Below are 22,508 nucleotides of genomic sequence, written 5' to 3' on the forward strand. Positions count from 1 at the left end.
ATTATATGTGTGTGTGTGCATATATATCACACACACAAACACATGAGAAATGCATAAAACATAAAGACCAGTGCTGGGGGTGGTGGCACATGCCTGTAAACCTAGCACTCAGGAGGGTGAGGCAAGAGGATTAACAGGAATTCAGGGCCAGCCTGGGCCACATAGTGAGTTCAAGGCAAGCTTGAACTACAAAGCAAGAACCTGTCTCAAAAAAAAAAACAAAAAACAAAAAACCTAAAAAAGTATAAGATCAGATATAGGTTGATAAAGACAAGGAAAAAATACAAGAAAAAAATGTATTAGGGTTCTGAAACTTTAAGTAATTTTTCTTTGTTGTTGAAAGGTATGTACAGTCTGCTTAAATGAGTATTTAAAAATTAAGCTATACAAATATTTTGTAACTCACCTTTGTAAATAAGAGGTTTATCTTTATCTTCTGTTTTCTCCCTACTGGCCAATTCAAGAAAATCTTCAATCAAGTCCAGAGATATGAGGGACTGGCTAAAAACAAGACTGAAAAAAAGAAATCAATGTTTATAGATTAAATATTTGCCTAGTAGACATCTAAAAATTTAATACAAGTATAATCAGAATCCCAACAGGATTTTTAAAAAAAGAAATTAACAAGTTGATTGTAAAATTCATATGGGAATGCCAAGCACAGAGTAGCTAAGACAGTTTTAAGAAAAACAAAGTTGGAGGCCTAACTACATGATTTAAATACTTAAGGTTCAATAATCAAGGAAGTTTACTGCGGGCCAAAGGACAGGAACATAACAATGGAACAGAGTAGTCCAGATATAGTCTCATACAATATGGTTAGTGGGTTTTTGACAGAAGGGTAACGGCAAAGAAAAAAGTCTCTTCAACAATGGTCTTGGTAAAATTGGACTTCCACATGCAAAACAAAGATCTCTGTCTAAATTTTATGCTTATACAAAATCTGACTCAATATAGGTAAAATATATATTCGACAGAACATTTAGAAGAACACACAGGAGAAAATCTTGGTAACTTTGGGTTAGATGAAGCTTTCCAACATGACAGTGAAAGTATGATTAGTGAAAAATATTGATAACCTGGATTCCATGCCATGTGTGATGGCATATACCTGTAATCCCAACACTCTGGGAAGCTGAGGCAAGAGAATCACAAGCTTGAGCCCAGGCTGGGCAACTCTACAAGACCCTGCCTTTGTGGAAAAAAAATTCAAAAGGGTTGGGCATGTACCTCAGTGTGAAAGCCCTGGGTTTAATATCCAGTACCAAAAAACAACTGGATTCCATCAAAATTACAAAGTTTTGCTCTACAAAAGATGTGGTTTAAAATTCTTCCTATTAAAATTATTCCAGTAATTAAAATGCATCCTATAATATCCTGTCATTCCACTGCAAATTCCTAGTTCTAGTGGGTTTGTTTTTGGCAGTACCGGGGATTGAATACAAGACTGCTGCATTGAGCTACATCTCCATCCCTTTTTCTATTTTTTTATTTTGAGACAGGGTCTTGGTAAGTTTCCCAGGCTGGCTCAACCTTGCAGTATTCCTGCCTCAGCCTCCCAGATGGATGGAATTACAGGCATGCACCACCATGCCTAGCTATCCTAGTGGTTTTATGACTCTTTCTTAGCCATACAAATTATTTAACATAAAGCTTTATGTGCAATTAAAATAAACAAAGTAAGTTTTTTTAGGCATTGTGAAAAAATAAAGGTGTCACTGGTCTGTTACCCTCTGTTTTAGGTCACCACCTTGCAGGGGTGAGAAAAGTAGTTTGAAAACCACTGCTCTAATCTAACCCAATGATTAGTAGATGAAAAAAAATGAATTAGTAAATCTGGGAGCAAACAAACATAGTTATATACTGGAAATTTTTCTAAAATCTAGAAAGAAAATATAGGAGAGTCTCCTCTCTCTTATATATGCAAACATAACAAATTAATATATAAGAAACTATATACCTATGGAAACCATGTTTTCTTTAAATTTTGTTTTGATTCTGACAGCTGTGCTATAGGAGAGGGAGGTGCTTCTGACTCCAAAATAACCTATAATATTCATTGCTAGAAGTCTCCAGATTTAGTACAACAAAAGAAGAACAACTGAAGCTATGAAATAGATGCTGAAATTAAAAACATATGCATTTTTAGAGTTCTGTACTACTGGATTCTATTATCTCCCACTTACTTACTTCTAGAATAAGGATAAGGAAATGAATTGATGCCTGATGTTCAGTTTAAATAATCAAAGACTATACCTTATGACCTCAGTTGTCTGATTATCTTTCCCTGAATAAAAAACCTCAATGAAGCAATTCATTTTGAGCTATGAATTAAATTCTTGATGGATCTTATATGTGGGACAATTATTTCATTTCTAGAATTCTAATTATTTAATTGGAATTAATTTGAAATTGGGCTACTATGCTGGAAAAGAGTTGATCTGACTCAGTAATTAAAGATGGCCTGAGAACCACTAAGCTCAGACAAGCCTTACCATAAAAAAGCTAGAGATCTAAATAACAACGTAGTAATGGTTATCTCTGTTAACCTTTTCTAGTTAAATGTGAAGAACTATTGTCCTGACTGATGAAATGTCCACACCTGTATAAGCCATTTTAATTTTATGTATTGTATTAGTAAGTCACGTGAAGATATAAAACCACTACTTACCCAATTCACAGAAAATAAAAAGCTAAGAATAAAGATTTAATCAAAAGTATTTAAGTAATAAAAATAAATGTGAGGACTGTATTGAAATGAGTGGTGTACTGGTCTTGACTATAATAAGCACAGAATGAGAAAGTTCATTATTACCATCTTTTTCAATGTCTACTGTAATGTTGTTAGTGTGAAACTGTCTATGGTGGGAGTATTTAAACCAGAGAAACTAGCAAATATTAGAAATCAGGATGTTTCTTTCTTGATTACTTCCCTTTTCTCTTTATTTTTATTATGGGAGGGAGTTATAAAACACTTAATAGGATAACACTATCTAAAATAATTAAAATTCATTTATCTCTTGCCTTGTGAAGTATCAATTTTTCATTTGGGCTCAAAAGTTCAGTTGCACAAATAGAGAATGGGGGAATCTCATTCGACAGCAGTTACTCTTTTTTTTATCATTTGATTTCATTCTGTAACTAGATTCTTTTTTTTCCTCATTGAGTTTATTGGTACATTTTAGGTATACAGTACAGTTACATTCATCATTGGGATCTTGTACCTTTACATGACAGATCTTGGTTCTCATTTTTTCCCCTTGTCCCTGCCCTCCCTTCAACCCCTCTTCCCCTCTCCTTTTACAAACACTTCATTTCCATTTTTTCGTTTTCTCATGTTTTTCTTTTCCCTTATTAGCTTTCCCCTACCCTTCCCACTTTCCCTACACTTTTGACAGCAGTTACACTTAAAAAGAGAGACAGACTCAGTTGAACACTTTTATTATGAACCAATAATATTATTTAGATATTGACATAAACACCTCTATGTTCAACTGCATGAATTGAAGCACAGGATCCAGAATACAGCAGTAATAATAACTACTCAGCTGAAGTGTTTTGCTTATTGACATCATATTTTGACATGAGTGGTAACAAACAAGGAAACAAACAAACAAACAAGGAAAGGCTAAAAGGGAGAAGAGAGATAAACACCCAATTTTTGAAAGGAGTGATCTGAAATAGTAGTAATGTTTACAAACAACTTTAAAATATATCAGGGAAATAAGATGGATTCATGGAGAAGGATAGTTAAATACAAATATATGGGTATTCACTGTAAAATTCTTTCTGGTTGATGTATGAACTTTTCCTTAAGAAAATACTGGGTAGGGCTGAGGATTTAGCTCAGTGGTTCTGCTGCCTGTCTTGCAAGCACAAGGTCCAGAGTTTGATCCCCAGTACCAAAAAAAAAAAAGAAAGAAAATATTGGACAGGGCTGGGAATGTAGCTCAGTGGCACTGCACCTGCCTGGCCAGCCCAAGGCCCTGAGTTCAATTCCCAGTACAAAAATAAAAATAAAAAAGAAAGAAAATATTGGACAAATAAATATTAGCACTAACTGCAATTACAGAATTGCAAAGTTTTACACTGCTTTATCAGTTTGGCTTATAAATAAAATGATCACTATAAAAGTAAAAGAAAATGGAATAGATATATTCTACATTAGACCAGAGGGAAAGTAACTGTAGGGGTAGGGTTTAAGTTAAAGGTAAGGGTGCATAAACAATTTAAAGTAGTCAAATAGGTAGCATTTTGAGACAGCAAATATTCCATCATAAGAGAGGTTATGAGGATATCTATAAGGAACATAGAAGAAGAAATTCCTGCACTGGTAGGAAATGAAAAGACCACTAAAATCCTTCTACGCTCTTCTAATAAACTTGAAGTCTAAAAGTCTTTCTTTGACTATTGTTTTTTGAGACAGTCTTGCTAGTTAGTCCAAGTTATCCTCAAACTCTTAATCCTCCCGTCTCCAGCCTCCTGACTTCTAGGATTACAGGTATGTGCCACCATGCCTGGCTTGGGTACTTTGTTCTTACTGCACACTATCAAGTCTTGCTTCTACTCCAAAACATACCTTTAATCCCCATTACTACCACTCTATCCTAACCTAACATCACCCCTGACTTGAACCATGTGTTTCTCTATAAGTAGCTATTTACAATCAAAACAAAGCCAAACCACAAAAAAACAAAAACTTTAGTGAGCACTCACTACATTCTAAGTATGGTGATTCATTAAAAAGAATAAAACAGCCTGTGTCTTCAAACATCTTCCTATACAGTGGAAAGACATAAATAAATATACATTAGAATGTATTAAGGTTACAGTAAGATAAATTGATAAGGGAATGTAACAGAAGTTTTTACCTCTTTTCAGGACAGCTAAAGGAATAAGCTAAAATTTGTTTAAAACAAAAGATTATTTTATGTTAAATTACAAAAACTGCTGGGGATTTAGCTCAGTGGTTATGCTACCTGCCTCACAAGAGCAAGGTTGTGAGTTTGATCCCCAGTACCCCCCCACAAAAAATTATGAAAAGTATCACAAATACCTTTTAAAATATTCATGATCAGATGTTGGAGCTTTGTAACAGCTCAGACAATAAGTCTGCTTTAAAGTTTTAGCTGGTATGGTGGAGTAGACCTGTAATCCCAGCATTTGGGAGACTGAGGCACGAGGCCAGCCTAGACTACAAACTGAGTTCAAGGTCAGTCTGAAATACATAATGAGAAACAGAAAGAAAAACAAAACAAAACATACCCCTAGCCAGGGATTTAGCTCAGTGGCACTCTGTGCCTGCCTCACAAGCACCAGGTCCTGAGTTTGATCAGCAGTACCAAAAAAAAAAAAAAAAAAAAAAAAAAAAGAACACACTGACTGCATGTCTAAAGTCTTAACTTTTTAGAAAGGCTATCCAAAAAAAAAAAAAAAAAGCATATCCCTAAAATTTAAAAAATGTTTTTTTGACTAGTAATTTGAAAGTGAGTTTAGGGGTGGAGCTGCAAAGACAGTGGTGGCACAAATGTTTGAAACAAAACAAACAGGAGCAAAAACCACAGGAGACATGCTTAGAAAAGAATAACTAAACAGGTAAAATAAAAAGTTTAAGAGATGGTCATTAGATTTAGGGGTTAGAAAGCCCCCAGTAATTTTGGGGAAGGAGGGGTCTCAGTAAAATGACAGGGTAGATACTATAATACAGGGATTGAAAAATAATTTTGAGATGGCGAAACATAAGTATCAACTAAAAGCTTGAGCCAAGGAAAAAAGTTCAAGATGCAAGTGTAAAACAACAAGTGTAAAACAATACTTAAGAAATAACCTGAATATTTAGTCAAAATTAGTTATTTATAAGAAATTAGTTATTTATAAGAAAGATAATTGCTTCTACTGGTTTATAACTACAATAATAAAATAAATTATACCCTTAGGAAGAAAACATGAAGTAAAATTGTTTAAAAATAGTAAGGTTCATTTATATAAAAATGTAGGAAAGAACTTACACTTTATCCCCAATTTCTTCTGCCATTCGAAGAATTTCAAAGAGAAGTACCATTTTTCCAGAATGCTCTAAAACTTCAGCATCAGCATCCGTAACAAAATCTTTGTACCAGTCTGGAGCTGGGCTGCTTGGATCAGAAGATGAAGTGGCTTTGCCTAAATAAAAGAAACATAAAGAAGTAAGGAAGGAAGGAAACAAACTGAATGAGACCAAGAGAAATAGGGATGGACAAAAACAGGCAGTGATCAAGCCAAAAATAGAGTGATTAAGATTTAGAAGAGAGGGTTAAAGGATGAGACAGAGAGGTGGGAGAAGAGAGAAGTTTTACACTGACAAAATATGAAGTGAGGAAGAGGGAGCTTGGGATAAATGCTAAGTGATAGCAAACAAGAGAGAGACCCTGAAAGAGTACAAGTATGAGAGATAGACCCTGCAATCAGGGGTGGGTGGGGAACTCAGAAAGTGACCCCAAGAGATGGAATTCCCCTAGGTCCTGGGAGAGTAAAATCCTCAAAACACCCCAAAAGATAGGAATCAACTGAGACAGAATCAGAGATCAACAAAGAAAAGGCTTGCAGGACAGGAAACATTTCATAATTCTACTAGAATTCTGCAAAAGTCGAAGAATTGACCTGAGAACTACCCTATTATGTTAAATCACCCTGTTCTTATTTTCCCCACAGACTTTGACTGTAAAAAGTGCAAGCACAAAATAATCTTTTAAAAATTTAAACATAAGTAGTTTGATTCAAAATAAAGAATACAGTGGTACACTGGTGCATGAATGCTTTTGTTTGCAAACAATTTGGTTTACAAGAGCATTTGGCAAAATTTTGCTTTTGGGACAAACATGATTGCAGCCATCTTTTCCACACAAACACAAATGTGGCCATCTTTTCCAAAATCATGGAATAAATTAAGTTTGTGAACCGAGGAACCACTGTATACAGGTTTAATCCAATTACATATTTTCTTTCAATTGCTTTACAATGCAAAGTATTTTAATATTTTTGTATGAAAATATTTTCTCAGAAAAGTATACAGAATATAATGAATAGCTATACTTCTATGGAGTCTTTCTTTTTTCCCGGTACCAGGGATCAAACTTAGGCCCTTGTGCTTGCAAGGTAGGCGGCAGAACCACTGAGCTAAATCCCCGGCCCAATAGCTGTACTTCTAAATTCCATCTTCATCGAATTTTGACACTGTTAAATTTTGTTCTGATACAGTTATTTTATGTAATCCTATCCAATCTCATTCTCTCTCTTTTCTAAAAGGTAAACTGATACCCTGAATTCTATATTTATGTGTATGCAGGTTTTGTTATTTTTACATGTGTATTTCCAATCTGAACATCATCTTTGCACATTTTAAAATCATATATAAATGGCACCATACTGCTTATAACATTTTGCAAATTACTTTTTCACTTAATGTGGATTCGCACTCAAAGTAGAATTTATTCATGCTTGTCATTGAGCTCCATTCAATCATTTCTATCGGCCATGCAGAATTTTGCTGCATGACTATATCATCACTTAATAGTTCTCCTGCTCATAAACATCTATATTGTTTCTCATTTTTGGCTACTAAGACATAACTGAAAAGAACACTTAATGTTGTTGAGTCCTATTTTTCTTGAACACTGTCCATTTTGTTTGTTGGTTTGATGCTAGCTATTGAACCCAGAGCCTTGTGCATGCCAGCCAAGTGCTATAACACTGATCTATACCCCTAGCCCCAAATACTGTCCATTTTATCAAAGTTTTAAATTTTCTGGCATAAAGTTATACTTACAATTTTTTGAGACACAGTCTTGCTGTGTAGTTCAGGCTAGCCTTGAACTCACTATATAACCACCACACACAGCAATTTATGATTTTTTAAAATATCACTTTTGACATACATATTTTATAGTCTTAATCTAAGAGTTCTCATATCTGAAGTTCTTTAAAATCTAATCAGGCTACTTGTTTTATGTGTTAACTTTCCTCAGGTTGACTGCTAACTTTTTATTTTTATTGCTAGCTTTTTCTAAATTATCTCCTCAAGTATTCTGTAATTTTTTATTGCCATGTTATCTTCACTGTAACTGTAACCTGTGAGAATGCTGGATAGCCTTGGTTAAAGTCATGTATCTCCAGAGTGATTCTGCATTTTCTGCATTTACTTCTTCTAGGTATCCCACAGGATCACCAAGCCAGAATTACTTTAAAGGTTACTATTTCAGCAAGGGAGGCATCTATCTATCTGTCTGTCTGTCTGTCTGTCTGTCTGCCTGTCTGTCTGTCTATCTATCCATTCATCCATCCATCTGTTCTAGGGATTAAACCCAAGGCCTCTGAACTCAGCTACATCTCCAGTACTTCATGCAATTTTTATTTTGAGATAGCATCTCACTAAGTCACCTCAGCTGGGATCCAGCTTGCATTCTTCCTACCTAAGCCCCCGAAGAGTTGGGATTACAAGTGTACGCCACCATACCCAGCTCAGCTTGAGATATTTAGACAATATTAATAATATAAATACAAACCATAAACTATGAGATATGATCAAATAATATTATGAATATTTTTAAATTTATTACAATAAAAGACATATTGTCATTAATCCCCCTCAAGATACTTCCCCTTGCTTTGAACACATTTATTTCATCAAATTTCAACGCTGTTAAATTTATCCCATCATTCTTGCCACTTTCTGAAGCAGTTCTGTAAGTCCTCTTTCAGGGGTATCCTTAGTTGTTCTGTCATGGTTGCCCTTATGTCCTGAAGTGACTCAAAACATTTACCTTTCACGGTCATTTTGATTGGGGGGATAGAACAGAAGTCACAGGAGGCAGATCTGGTGAATGAGGTGGATAAGGATAGGGCATAAGGGTTTATTTGACAGAAAATGTAAATGTTTTGAGTAATTCAGGACACTGAGACAACTACAAAAGCACAACTTTGGGGCTTCTAGAATGCTTCAGAAAATGGAAAGAATAATGATAAGTGTGAGCAAAGCAAGGGATACCGTGAAGGGGATTAGTAGCAAAGTGTCTTTTACTCTAATAATTTTTATTTAAAAACACACTGTATTTTTTTGATCAGCCTGTGTATGTGAGGTCAATTCCATGATTGTGAAGTCATTAGAACTGTTTTCATCATCCAGAAGCCTAGGCTAAAACAGATAAACTTCCCTATCAACTCCCTGGACTGACAGGCACTTTTAAAACATTCCATTCTTCCATGAAATATGTATCCATTAAAGGATTTGGTTTTGATAAGGGGATCTAAGAACTATCTATCTTACAGAGGACTAAGGCCTTGTATCCTATCCCTGAGTAGGTGAAAATCAAGGTGCTAGTCTCAAGACTAGAATGAACCTAGGGCTTCCATACTCTACTTTTTGAACACACTGTTTAGGTTTATTAGTTCCTTTATATCTAGGACCTGGTGACTACTTAAATATAACTCACTATGCATTTATATTCAACTCACAAAGAACTACTGCTTAACATACTACTCACTTGCAAGATTCTATATCATTCCTTGAATTTCTTTTTTCTTTGTTTTATGAGACAGAGTCTCCCTATATTCCAAGGTGGCCTCACACTTGCTATGTAACCAAGTTGGCCTTAAAACTCAAAATCCTCCTGCCTCAGCCTCCCAAGTGCTGAGATTACAAGTGTTCACGACCACACCTACCTCTTTCCTTGAATTTATGTTCTCCTCTTTTGCTAGCTAGAATTCTATTAATTCCTCACTATCCTTCAACAGCCTATTCATTTTGCTTTCTTGGAAAAGCTTCCTGTTAACTGTTGACCCTTGAGTGGTATCTGGAAATATGAATGGTAAATAGCCCTCTGCAGTAATATAAAACTTTCCTTGATAACAATGGTCTGCCACTCTGAGAAGGTTTGCAAACATAAAGTGATTTATTCTAAACACTTGCTATCTTTGCAGGAGTCTAAAATTTGGAACAGCCAGGAATACAGTGCCCTATGTGACCAGCTTCCAATAAAAAAACCTTGGGCAGTAAGTCTCTAATCAGCTTATCTGGCAGACAACACGTTGTCACAACCTATTATTACAGAACCACTGCACATTGGATGACACCACTGGTAGTGGACTGTTAAGAAGATGGTACCTGGTTTCCTCTGGACTTCATCCCATATACCTTTTCCCTTTGTTGTTTTTGCTTTGTATTCTTCCATTGTAATAAATCACAGCCCTGAATATGAGAATCTACCAAGTCTTGTAAGGCCTTCTAGTGAATCACTGAACCTGAGGGTGGTCTTGGGAATCTTGAGACGTAGATTATCAACCAAACATTAATTAAATTCCTTTTTACAATTAGTCAACTGGCACATAACTCATGTCTTTGAAGAATTCTTCACTAATATATGTAATTCATCTAAGGTGAAAATATCAGAACTAAAAAAATGTGGCAGCTAAATACAAAGTCACAAATATTAGAAAAGGCATAAATTTCCCACAAATACAGTACACAATAGATTCTATTCTAATTTTACTTTCTGGTGCTAGAGATAGACTACAGGGCTTCACGTGTGTTAAGCACGTGTTGTACCACTGAGCTACACACCCAGGCCTTCTAATTTTAACCTTGCTAGTTATAATCTCAATACCTAAAAGTCTAAAAAATCCACAAAAATATGGTCTCCTACAATTAAGTACTATATGAAATGAAAACTTACAAATGAATAATTCATTCTAGATAATTCATTCTTAATTTTCTTATTTCACCATTGACATGGAGCAATCATAATATCTGTTGTAACTCTGTGTTATACATATATACATGGCATGCAATGATAATTGAATGAATTAATCAGTAAGTCCACATTTTTATATAAATGCTGGATACCAAAAGAGCCTTAGAAGGTACAAATAAAATACAAAACAAATAGAAAGCTAGTATGACTTCATTCTTAATTTCTTGATGCATTCTAAGTATATGCATGGGGGGGTACTAGGGATTGAACCAAGGGTGTTGCACACACTAGGAAAAGTGCTCTATCACTGAGCTACATCCTCAAATCTATAAATATATTTTTAAGTAAAATGTCCTTTATTGCATTTGTAGCAAGATACACTACAGATTTGGCCAAAACTGATAAACAGATTTTAATGCAAACCTAAGCAAAATACCAACAGCATCATTCACAGAATTGGGAGAAAACAACCTTAAAACAACCCTAAAATTCATATGGAACCATATGGTTCATATGGAACCAGAAGAAACCCAGTAATCCTGGGTAACAAGAGTATAGTAGGAGGCATCACAATCCTAGATTGGAAGTTATATTGCAAAGGTACACTGATAAAAACAACATGGTACTGTCACAAAAAACACGTGGACCAATGGAACAGAACAGAGGATACAGAAACAACCCCAAGCACATTTAACTATTTGATCTTTGACAAAAGGACCAAAAGCACACCGGAGGAAAGATAGCCTCTTTAGCAAATGGTATTGGGAAAACTGGCTATGTACATGCAGAAGATTCAATCTAGATCTAAAAATGGCTTAAAGATCTAAATGATAAAACAGAAACAATCTGCTAAAAGATAAAACTAGTGAAATTATAGGCATGGTCAAAGATTTTCTGAACAGAACCCCAGTTGCACAGGAAATAGTACGAAGAATCAACAGATGGGATCATATCAAATTAAAAAGCTTCTCCACAGCAAAAGAAACAACCAAGAATGAAGAAACAACTTATAGAATGGAAAAGAAGTTTCCCAGCTATTCCCCAGACATAGGACTAGTACCTAGGATACATAAAGAATTGAAAAAAATAGGCCTTGAAAATAAAAGACTGAATCAAAAACAGGCAACTGAAATGAATAAACACTTCTCAGAAGAAGTCCAAATGGTCAATAAATACATAAAGAAATGTTCAACAGCACTGGCCATTAGAGAAATGCAAATTAAAACAACAATGAGATTTCATCTTACTCCAGGAAGAATGGCCATTATTAGGCATTCAAATAATAACAAATGCTAGTGAGGCTACAGGCAATAAAGAACACTTGTAAACTGTTGGTGGGAATGTAAACTAATATAACCACTATATAAATCAATATGGAGATTCCTTTTAAAACTAAAAAGAGTAATTCTAATTGAACCAACTACTCCTTTTCTAGGTATCTTCCCAAAAGTTTTAAAGATATCATATTACAGGAATACATGCATACTTAAGTTTATAGCAGCACAATTAATAATAGCTAAATCTTAAAAGCAACCTTTATGTCCATCAACAGATGAATGTTTACATACAATAGAGTTCTATTCTGCCATAAAGAAGGACAAACTTGAGTCATTTTTGGGAAAATGGATGTACCTTAAGATCATAATGTTAAGTGATATAAACCAGACATACAAGCTTAAATATTGCATGGATTGTCTTATATGAGAAACCCAAAATATAAATAAAGAGCAAAATACAAGTTAGATAACATGAAGTAGGGAGATTTATCTTTCTCAAATAGAAAAGGGATCAAGATGCTTGTAATCCCAGCACTCGGGAGGCTAAGGCAGGAGGATCGCTGTGAGTTTGAGATCAGACTGGGCTACATAGTGAGTTCCAGGTCAGTCTCAACCACATAGTGAAACCCTGTCTCAAAAAACAAAACAAAACAAAGGGATCAAGAGATGGAGGGAGGGTGAAGGGAAGGAGGGGGATTTAAAAAAAAGACTTAAAATGTTTTATGTACATGTACCAAACTCCCCATAAGGAATGCAAACACTATGTACTAGTTACATACTAATAAAAAATTAAAACTTCAAAAAAAATAAAAGAAAGTAGCATACCATTAAAATAGTGTATGTATGTGTTGTAGTAGAATGGTGCTATACATTTGAATACGGTTTGTTGCCTCTAAAACGTACATTACATTTTTTTTTTAAATCACCAGCATTTTATTAGTATTGACAGGCACCAGGACTCAGAGAACAGGCTGGCTGGAACCTGGGACGGAACTGAAGCGGGGTCACTGTAAACACGGCCGGTTAGGACAAGCTGTGTCTGGGTGGGGAAAGTGGTGTAGGAAGAACCTCGCCCTATCCAAGGGCTCTCAGCCTTGCCTCTTAGGCTATCATAGCACTTTGGGCTCAAAAGGGGACAGAAAGCGATTTCATTCGTCAGTCATTCCAGTCCCGCAGGTGCAGCCAGCAGGCTCCTCCGAGATCTCCAGTGCTGGCTGCAGCTGTCCCCAGAGGGTGGTCTACATTAAAATTTGATTTTCAATGTAATGTTGTTGAGAGGTGATGGAGCTTTAGAGTTAATTGAGTCATTAAAAGAGAATAATCCTTTTCTCAAGGGAGGGTGTTCCTCATTGTGGGAGTGGGTTGTTAATAAAGAAAGAGTGCCCTTTGTGTTTTGTCTTTTTCATGTGTACCAATCTTCCCTTCTGCTTTCTGTCAGAAGTTGATGTACCACAAGGCACTCATTAGATGTGTCTAGCAATCCTGGACTTGACAGCCACTGACACTCTGGGCCAAAATAAATCTTACTCCCTTATAAATAACCCAGTCTCAAGTAATAGCAACAAAAAATGGACTAAGGGGCCAGGGATTTATCACAGTGGCTCTGCCACCTTCCTTGCAAGCACAAGGTCCTGAGTTCTATCTCTAGTACCAAAAGGGGGGGTGCTAAGATAAATAGTAAGCTCTGTGAATGTGTTTTGTTGATCAATAAAATCTAAGGTTCTAGAATGGGACCTAGTACATAGTAAGCATTCAATAAATATTTTAAATGAATAAATACATATGGTATATATTAGTACAAATACTATGGCTCTGTATTAAAGGATTCTGCCACAAAAATTTATAACCATATAGTAAGTTACATACATTTTTAAACGTTAACTGTTCACTATTGAAGCTTACTCTTTTTTTTTGGTTTGGTTTGGGTTTTTTGGGGGGCGGGTACCGGGGATCAAACTCGGGTCTTTGTGCTTGCGAGGCAGGCAGCAGAACCACTGAGATAAATCTCCAGCCCTACAAAGCTTACTCTTAAAATAAAGATAGATCTAACACTTTGAAGTAATTTATATAGTTGTTTCCTCAACACAAAACTTTCTTTGTAATACAACACCAAAACATAAAAATGGGGATTCTATACAGTAAACTTTAATGACTTATTTAAGATATTGCTTTTCAGTAAAATCAGAAAACTACTGCAAAAGCAACTCTGAAGTGTAAGTGAAACATGCAGTAATAATCACACTCTATCTCACTTATAACCATGTATTTATTTGCTATTCATTTGAAATTTCTATCAAGTTTAGTTATATTTATGATAAGTGATTTTATTTTAAGGTTATACAGTACTAGCTATATAAGTTCATATACTCTGATATACTTTCATATGGAGTTTAGATCTAAAGAATAAAATTAGATTTTTACCTATTGGTTCTGTAGACTATTTCTGATGAACATTTGTATATGAGCTACAAAAATATAAAATATACCTATAACTAAATAATATCTATTTGACTGAATCTAACTATAATAAAATAAAAACCTCAGAGAAAGCAAAGTTTGCCTTTTAGAATGCATAACCTTTCCTGTCTGCATACCCTAATGGTCTGTGCCAGTGCTTTCCAATCTTTTCACATTACAACATATATAGAAAGCAATAATACTTATAAAATACACCAGGGAAAATGGAAGAGGCTACTCATTTTTGGAGGTTAACAAGCTGCCATTCCGGTCACCTGTACATACAAATGATGAGAGGATCATAGCACACTTTAACATAACCCATTTACAGCACAGCACAATGCACACAGATTAGTCAATTCTCTCCTCTTATTAGTAAGTTATAAGAAAAAATCTTCTAAGACATTAAGAAAACCATTCCCAGGTACACATAAAGTTTATTGTTATTTATACATTGAGGGATTGGGAAATAAGTGCAAAAAGCAGACTGAAGGGGCAAGGAAGGATACACATAAGCTTCTCAGTATCTTAAACTATAGCCATTTCTTTATTGTTTTTATAAAAGTACTCTTTTAACCTAATTAGAAGATGAACATTAACAGTAACCTGCTTTTATGGGGTAACAGAAAAGAATAAAAAAGGAGGGAAATTTTGTAGTTTGACTTTCAATGCTCTCCTGACTTTTTGGGAAAAAACAGGGTTTGTGATTAGGCTGCCTGCCACCTGCCTAGACCATAGAGGTACTCAAGAGAAATGCTTAACAAGGAATCGCCAAGTTGGTTCTGCTGCAGACCAAGAGACTAGTCAATCGTATTCAACCATGGGATCATTCAGATGACCTCCAAATAAATCTCTTTTCACGTGCTTTGTGCTACAACTCCCAATTGCCAAATACTCAAAGCCATTACAAACCTCTCTCTTCAGATATTTGATATTTCATATATTCTGATATTTGGACCTAGTTTTAAAACTCCAAGAAACAGTCAGGCTGCACTAGGAGGATATAAAGGCTCAACACTAATCCATCAGCAATAGCATGAATCCACCAACATACACTGAGGTAAAAACAAATTAAATTGAGGGAAAGTTCAATCTAAGACTTTTTACACGAGAGGGAGAAAAAGTTAAAAAAAAAAAAAGTGGAGCATGACACATTGTCCATGATTCAGGAGAAACTGAAAGTAGTTAACATTTACAGGTTATGAAGAATTGGAAAAAAGACCCAAATGATTAAAATTAGTTTTATTATACACAATAAACTATAATCAAACTTCACTGCCTGAAATGCTTCTGATTATTTCTATATAGTTAATTGAAAATACCTGGTGGTTTTGTGTTTAGACTTATCTTGGTTTGAATGTCAGTTCCACCACTCATTTATCCAACTAAAGACATCAAATATATTATAAGGCCACTCAAGAACTGTTAACCTATAGGTAGTCAGAGTAATACTTTAGGTATATACATGTAAAAATAGACATTATTTTTTAACTTTTTTCCTTTCCTCCCAAATACCAGAGAGCACAGAAAGACTTGCCTATAATTAAACATTTATGAGATGTTTGCTATAATTATATGTACCTGATTATTGTACATTCTTACCAAATAAGGACTGAAAATACATTGAGTCAAATAATAAAGGTATAACTGACTAGAAAAAACTCTAATGACAACATTTTCTAAATCTACGTTCCATAATAAAGGTAACATTCATTGGACTTACTTTCTTCCAGCTTTAAGGAAACTGAAGGGTTATTTCCTGTTTCATCCACATTTCCTTCACCACCTCCACGAGATCTTGAATTCCAGACTTTGATCACTTCAACATCATTATCACTGCCGCTACCACTTGAGCTACTATCCTTTTTGCCCTTTTTCCCTTTTGTTTTTTTCTTTCTAAAAAGAGAGAGAGAGAAAATTCAGAACACTAGTACAGCACAGAAAAGATTAAAAAGTCAATTACCAGAGGATAATAAGCAAGTAGAGATTTGAAATGTGTCAATTCAGGGCACAAAAATACTCAATTTACTTTGTATAATCATCGGAGCTTAAACTCATGGAGGTTTCATCAGAATCTGAAGCTATAAATTCATCCATACTATCTTCATCAAAATATCCCTAGAAAAAAAAAATGACAAAAGTTTTAGTAGCTTATTTCAATGTATATTAGAAATTACAATGGTATTTATTTCATTTAAGGATAAGTTAATTGATAATGAGACGGAAAAGACTAAGGAAGTATCACAGGCCAGAAGAAATAAAAGAGATCAGACCAAAGACTATGGAATGGGAGGTCCTGGATTGGCTCATAGAAAAGAAAGAGTACATAAGTAGAAACTAAGATGAAGTTGAAATAAAATCTATAATTTAGTTAATAGTATTGTACCAAAGTAAATCTCTTACTTTTCACCATTTTATTATGGTTATGGAAGATGTTAACATTAGGGAAAACTGGGCAAAAGGTACAGGGGACCTCTCTGAGCTATTTTTACAACTTTTCTGTAAATTTATAAAATTAGTTCACTAGGATCAGTGGTGCATGCCTGTAATCCCAGCACTTGGAAGGCTAAGGAAGGAGGATTGCCTCAAGTTCCAGGCCAGCCTGGGCTACATTGTGAGATCAAGGCCTGCCTACATGACAAAGCAAGACCTTGTCTCAAAAGACCAAGAAAAAAATTTAAATTATTTCAAACTACAAGGTTTTTAATTTCTTTTTTGAGACAGGGTCTCACTGTCTAGCTTAAGCCAAACTGGCTTCCAATTTGAAATAATCCTGCCTCAGTCTCACATGTACTAAGATTAGAGGCGAGCACCACTACATCCCACTCAAAATAAAATTTTTTAAATGGGATCAATAAAACACTTATGACTCTTTCCACAATCATAAGTGCATTCAAGACAAATAGAAATGAACTAGAAATAAGTAAAAATGATCAAGATGTGAAATGTATATGTACCAATTCCCTGAGATGAATATAATCACTATATATTGCAAACATATATGAACAATGAAAAAGAAAAGAGGTTGATTTAATGAAATAGAAAACTCCTTCTAGTATACAGTAAGCAAATATTGACCTTTTTCTCTATAGTATTCTTCTCCCAGTAGATACCTCTTAAGCAATTTTAGGAATGTGACTTACCTTATTTTCTTTGCTAATGTAGTCCAGTTGTAAACACCAAGGATGAGTCCAGATTCTGCTTAACATCTGAAAATCTTGGAAAAGTTTCGCACCTGCCTTTCCTCTTCCACCTTCACTGCTATTACCTACTCCTAATCAAAAGAAAAAAAAACAGCTGAAGAGACAATAGTTTTCTATTTCAATTATGGTATTTATAAATTAGAGATTTTTACCCTTACCTGAGCCCCTTTGAAAGTGTGGAAAGTTTTCAGTCTCTTGTGGATTAGAGTAACATTTTGAAACTCACAAGTGAGATGATAAACAAAATCCATTATACAAAATTATCATAATATTAAAAACAAATTCATAATAAAGAAATTGTGATTTTAAAAATAATATATTAAATAAAAAATATAGTAGCAGGACTTATAATAATAATTTGAAGTGTTGGCGAATGTAAACTATTTGGAGATATTAAGAACACCACATAAAAATATTTTTCATTTCTATTGGTTAGCAAATTACAATTTATCATTAATACTACTGCAATTTGCTGACCTTACACATAATTGGAAAAATTCTGTCATTTTAGAAATCAATGAAAACATGTAAGTTTTTGGTTTTTAATGTGCCATAAAGTCTATCCATGATTACAAACTTCTGGTTTGTTTGTTTTTTTATGGGTACCAGGGATCGAACTCATAACCTTGTGCTTGCAAGACAGGCGGTGGCACCACTGAGCTAAATCCCTGGCCCTACAAACTTCTATTTTAGATGAAGCATTATTCCATATAGACAGTCCCACAACAACTACACTAACTTGAAAAACGTTCTTCTGAAAATGAACAATGTATAAAACATAAATATCAGTTTTGTTCTGTCTACAATAATTTCAACAGAATATTTTTTCTATAAAAGTGAAATGAAAATTAATACATATTTCATTAATATGATAAAATTATCCAAGAGTAAAATGCAAACAAATGGTTAAAAGAAAAAAATTAAGTATAAAGCATCTTTATCTACCTTTAATTTTTTAAAAGTCTTTTGGGGTCTGGGAATTGAATGCAGGGTTTCATGTATGCTAAAGAAGTGCTGTATCAGTAAGTCATAAGCCTGGCCCCACTATCCACTTTCTTTTCTTTTTTTTTCTTTTTTTTACCCACAAATGGTACTACACGCCTTTACTTTAAGGATTCTGGGAGGCTCAGGCAGGAGAATCACAAGTTCAAGGTCAGCTTGGGCAATTTAGTGAGATTCTGTCTCAAAAAGAACAGAACAAAACAGAAGGTAAGTAAATCAGGGATGTAACTCAGCATTAAGGCCCTGGGTTCAATTCCTACTGAAAAAAACGTAGTTGTATTAATTTTTTGGGGGGTGGTACTGAAACTGAGACTGAACTGAACCCCAGACCGTCAAACTGAGGTATATTCCCTACCTTTTGCTTTTGAGAGAGGGTTTCGCTGAGTCACTAAATTGTGCAGGCTGGTCTGTAACTTGTAAACCCCTGCCTCAGCCTTCCAAAGTGCTAGGATTACAGGCATGCACCACACAATGTAAGCTGACCAATTAGCAAATCTCAACCAGAGAAAATTTAATAAGAATATAAAAAACCAAGGCAGTTGTAGTGGCATACATCTGTAAACCCAGCTTATATTTGGGAGGCTGAGGAAGAATGACGTCTAGTTCAAGGCCAGCTTGGGAAATTTAGCAAGACCACGTCTAAAGGAAATAAAAGAGGTGCGATGTAACTCTGTGCAAGATTTTATTTGTATAACTAAGAAAAACCTGTCACTATTTTGCCTACAGAGGTATTTTTGTTGCATACAACAGAAATTATTACTCTAAGAAATATTGAATTTCCTACAATACAAATGTTACTATAATTTTGTCGTAATTCCTTTTTATTTCTGTAAAGTCAAGTAATACTCCTTTATTTTAGTTATTTGTATATTCTCTATTATGTAAGTATAACTAAAGGATTATCAATTATGTTGCTCTTTAGAAAGTACTTTTGGTTTCAACAATTTTCTCTATTGCTTTCTTTGCATCTTTTTCTTTGTCATGTCCTTCCTTCAGGTTGCTTTGAGTTTGAATTGCTTGTATTTTAATTTTCCAACTTGGAAGGTTAGATTATAAATGTGAGATCTTAATTTTTTTAATATAAGCATTAACAAATATGTTTCCCTTTCATGGTGCTATTTTTTTCAATGATATCTAAGCATTTAAAATTTTTTCTTTGTGATTCCTTCTTTTAACCACTGGTTATTTAGGAGTGTGTTATTTAATTTACATTTACTTGAGAATTTTTAAACTTTCCTTCAGTTACTGATTTCTAATAGCTTTCCAATGTTGCTAAAGAAAATACTTTGGTTCCTAGAGGGAAGTTTATAATGATAAGCATCTACACTAAAGAAGAAGAAAAATCTTAACCTAATTTTATACCTTGAGGTACTTGAAAAAAAACTGAGCTAAACCCAAAGGTAGTAGAAGGAAATAAGGATCAGAGCAGAAATACATCAAATAGAGAATAAATTAATTTTTTAAAATAAAACTAAGAGTTAATTTTTCATAAACTAAAACTGACAAAACCTTGGTTAGATTAAGAAAAAGAGAGAAGAGTCAAATAAAATCACAAATGAAGGACATTACAACTGATGTCTCAGAAATAAATGTGATTATAAAGGACTATCATAAACAATTATATACCAACCACCTAGATAGCCTACATAAAACAAATCCTTGCAAGTATACATCCTACCAACACTGAATAAAAGTAAATAGAAAGCCTGAACAGAACAATTAAAAACACACAGATTCAAGCAACAACAACAACAAAAAAAACCTCCCAACAAAGATAAGCCCCAAAATATATGGCTTCAAGGCTAAATCTAATACTCAAAGAAAAATTAACATCAATCTCTCTTCAGTTTATCCAAAAACTACCATTAGAAAGTAGAGAGAGCCAGGAATGGTGGTGCACGCCTGTAATCCCAGCACTAGGGAGGCTGAGGCAGGAGGATTGCTGTGAGTTTGAGACCAGCTTGGGCTACATAGTGAGTTGAAGTTCAGTCTCAACTACATAGTGAGACCCTGTCACAAAAAACAAAAAACAAAAAAAAAAGTAGAGAGAATATTTCCAAACGTACTTTACCATGAAAGCATCAACCAAAACTAAAGGCCAATATTACTTGTGAAAACAATGGTAAAAATCCTACATAAAAATATTAGCAAATCTAATTCAACAACCCATCAAAAGCATTAAACACCCTAGACTACTGGGATTTCTTTCTGGGATGCAAGGTTGATTCAACGTATGTAAAACAACTAGTGTGATATAAACATTAAACTGAAACAGTAAAAAATCATCTTAATAGTCAACATTCTTAAAATTAAAAAAATTAACAAAATAGGTGTATATGGAAATTTCCTCAATATAATAAAAGCCATTTCTGAAAATCCCACAATGGGGAAAAACTAAAAAGTTTTTCCTCTAAGAACTGGTTCAAGACAAGGATGCCTACTTGCAAATTTCTATTAAACAGTAAAGTTTGTGGGGATTTTTGTTTTGATTTGGTTTGTTTAGTTTTTCTGGAATAAGGATTGAATCCAGGGCCTTTGCAGTGAGCTACATCCACACGCCATTTTGTACTATTTACTTTGAGACAAGGTCTTGCTAAGATTCTCTTTCCACTGTTCAAGTGGGGCTCAAACTCCAGATCCTCATTACTCAGCCTCCCCAAGTGCTGAGATTCTAGATGTGCCACTGCACCCAGCTTAACATTGATTTCAGCTTAACACTGATTTTACTAGTAAATAACCCCTAAGGATCCACCAAAACACTGTTAAAATAAATGAATTCAATAAAAAAAACCAACATATAAAATCAATTTCATTTCTTTACACCATTAACAATCTACAAAATTTATCAAGAAAATAATTCCACTGATAACATCAGAAACAATAATATATTTAGAAACAAATTTAACCAATGAAGTATGAGAGCTGTACACTGAAACACTGGTAAAATTGAAGACATAAAAAGAAGCAAATATATCCTGTTTGTGGATTAACAAAATTATTAAAGTACTCCACACTCATTAAAGCAATATACAAATTCAACTATCAAAATCATATCACTATCAAAATTTCAAGGGCATTTGTCTTAGAAATAAAAAAAAATCAATTGTAAAATTTGTGTGAGGTCTGAGTATGTAGTTCAGTGGTAGAATATTCCCAGCATGCAGGAAGTTCTGGGTTCAGTCCTCAGAACACAAAATAAAATAAAATAAAATTTATGTGGAATGACAAAAGACCCATAGTAGCCAATACAATCTTAAGATACAAAAATCGTTGGAGCACTACACTTCCTGATTTAAAATTATACTCAAAGAAATAGTAATCAAAACATTACGGTACTAACATAAAAACAGACACAGGCCAAGAGAACAGACTAGAGAGCATAGAAATAAGCCCAAACATATATAATCAACAAATCTGCAACATGCCCACAATGGGGAGAGAGTCTTATCAAAGAACAGTGATGGGAAAATTGGATATACACACGCAGAAGAATGAAACTAGATTGTTATTTTAAACCATACACAAAACCAACTCAAAATAGATTAAAAAGATAAATATAAGACCTGAAACTGTAAATTTCTCAGAAAAAAAAAAGAAGAAAACCTCTGAAGCCTGGCACAGTGGCACACGCTGTAATCCCAGCACTTGGGAGGCTAAGGCAGGAGGACTGCCACAAGTTTGAGGCCAACCAAAAAACAAAACCAAAACCAAAACCAAAAACCTCCCTGATGTTGGTCTTGGCAAGGATTTTATGGATATCTCAATAAAAGCACATGAGGGCTGGGGATTTAGTTCAGCGGTTCGGTGGCCTGCCTTGCAAGCGCAAGGACCCGATTTCGATCCTC

General features: G+C 34.5%; 1 protein-coding gene across 5 annotated transcripts in view; it reads right to left on the reverse strand.

Annotated features, from left to right (window-relative positions):
- Nucleotides 1–22,508, reverse strand: part of Atrx (ATRX chromatin remodeler) — a 302,586-nt gene that overhangs the window by 74,388 nt on the left and 205,690 nt on the right. For all 5 annotated transcript variants that reach the window (XM_010641338.2, XM_010641336.2, XM_010641335.2 and 2 more), the window contains 5 exons: nucleotides 17,602–17,732; nucleotides 16,488–16,576; nucleotides 16,182–16,354; nucleotides 6,009–6,162; nucleotides 407–513 (listed from right to left, as the gene is read on the reverse strand). In XM_010641338.2, coding sequence (XP_010639640.1) covers nucleotides 407–513; nucleotides 6,009–6,162; nucleotides 16,182–16,354; nucleotides 16,488–16,576; nucleotides 17,602–17,732 — 654 coding nt within the window. The remainder of the gene's footprint in view (nucleotides 1–406; nucleotides 514–6,008; nucleotides 6,163–16,181; nucleotides 16,355–16,487; nucleotides 16,577–17,601; nucleotides 17,733–22,508) is intronic.

Source organism: Fukomys damarensis, unplaced genomic scaffold (assembly GCF_012274545.1).
Source record: "Fukomys damarensis isolate Sample0158 unplaced genomic scaffold, DMR_v1.0_HiC HiC_scaffold_39, whole genome shotgun sequence".
Taxonomy (NCBI): Eukaryota; Metazoa; Chordata; class Mammalia; order Rodentia; family Bathyergidae; genus Fukomys; species Fukomys damarensis.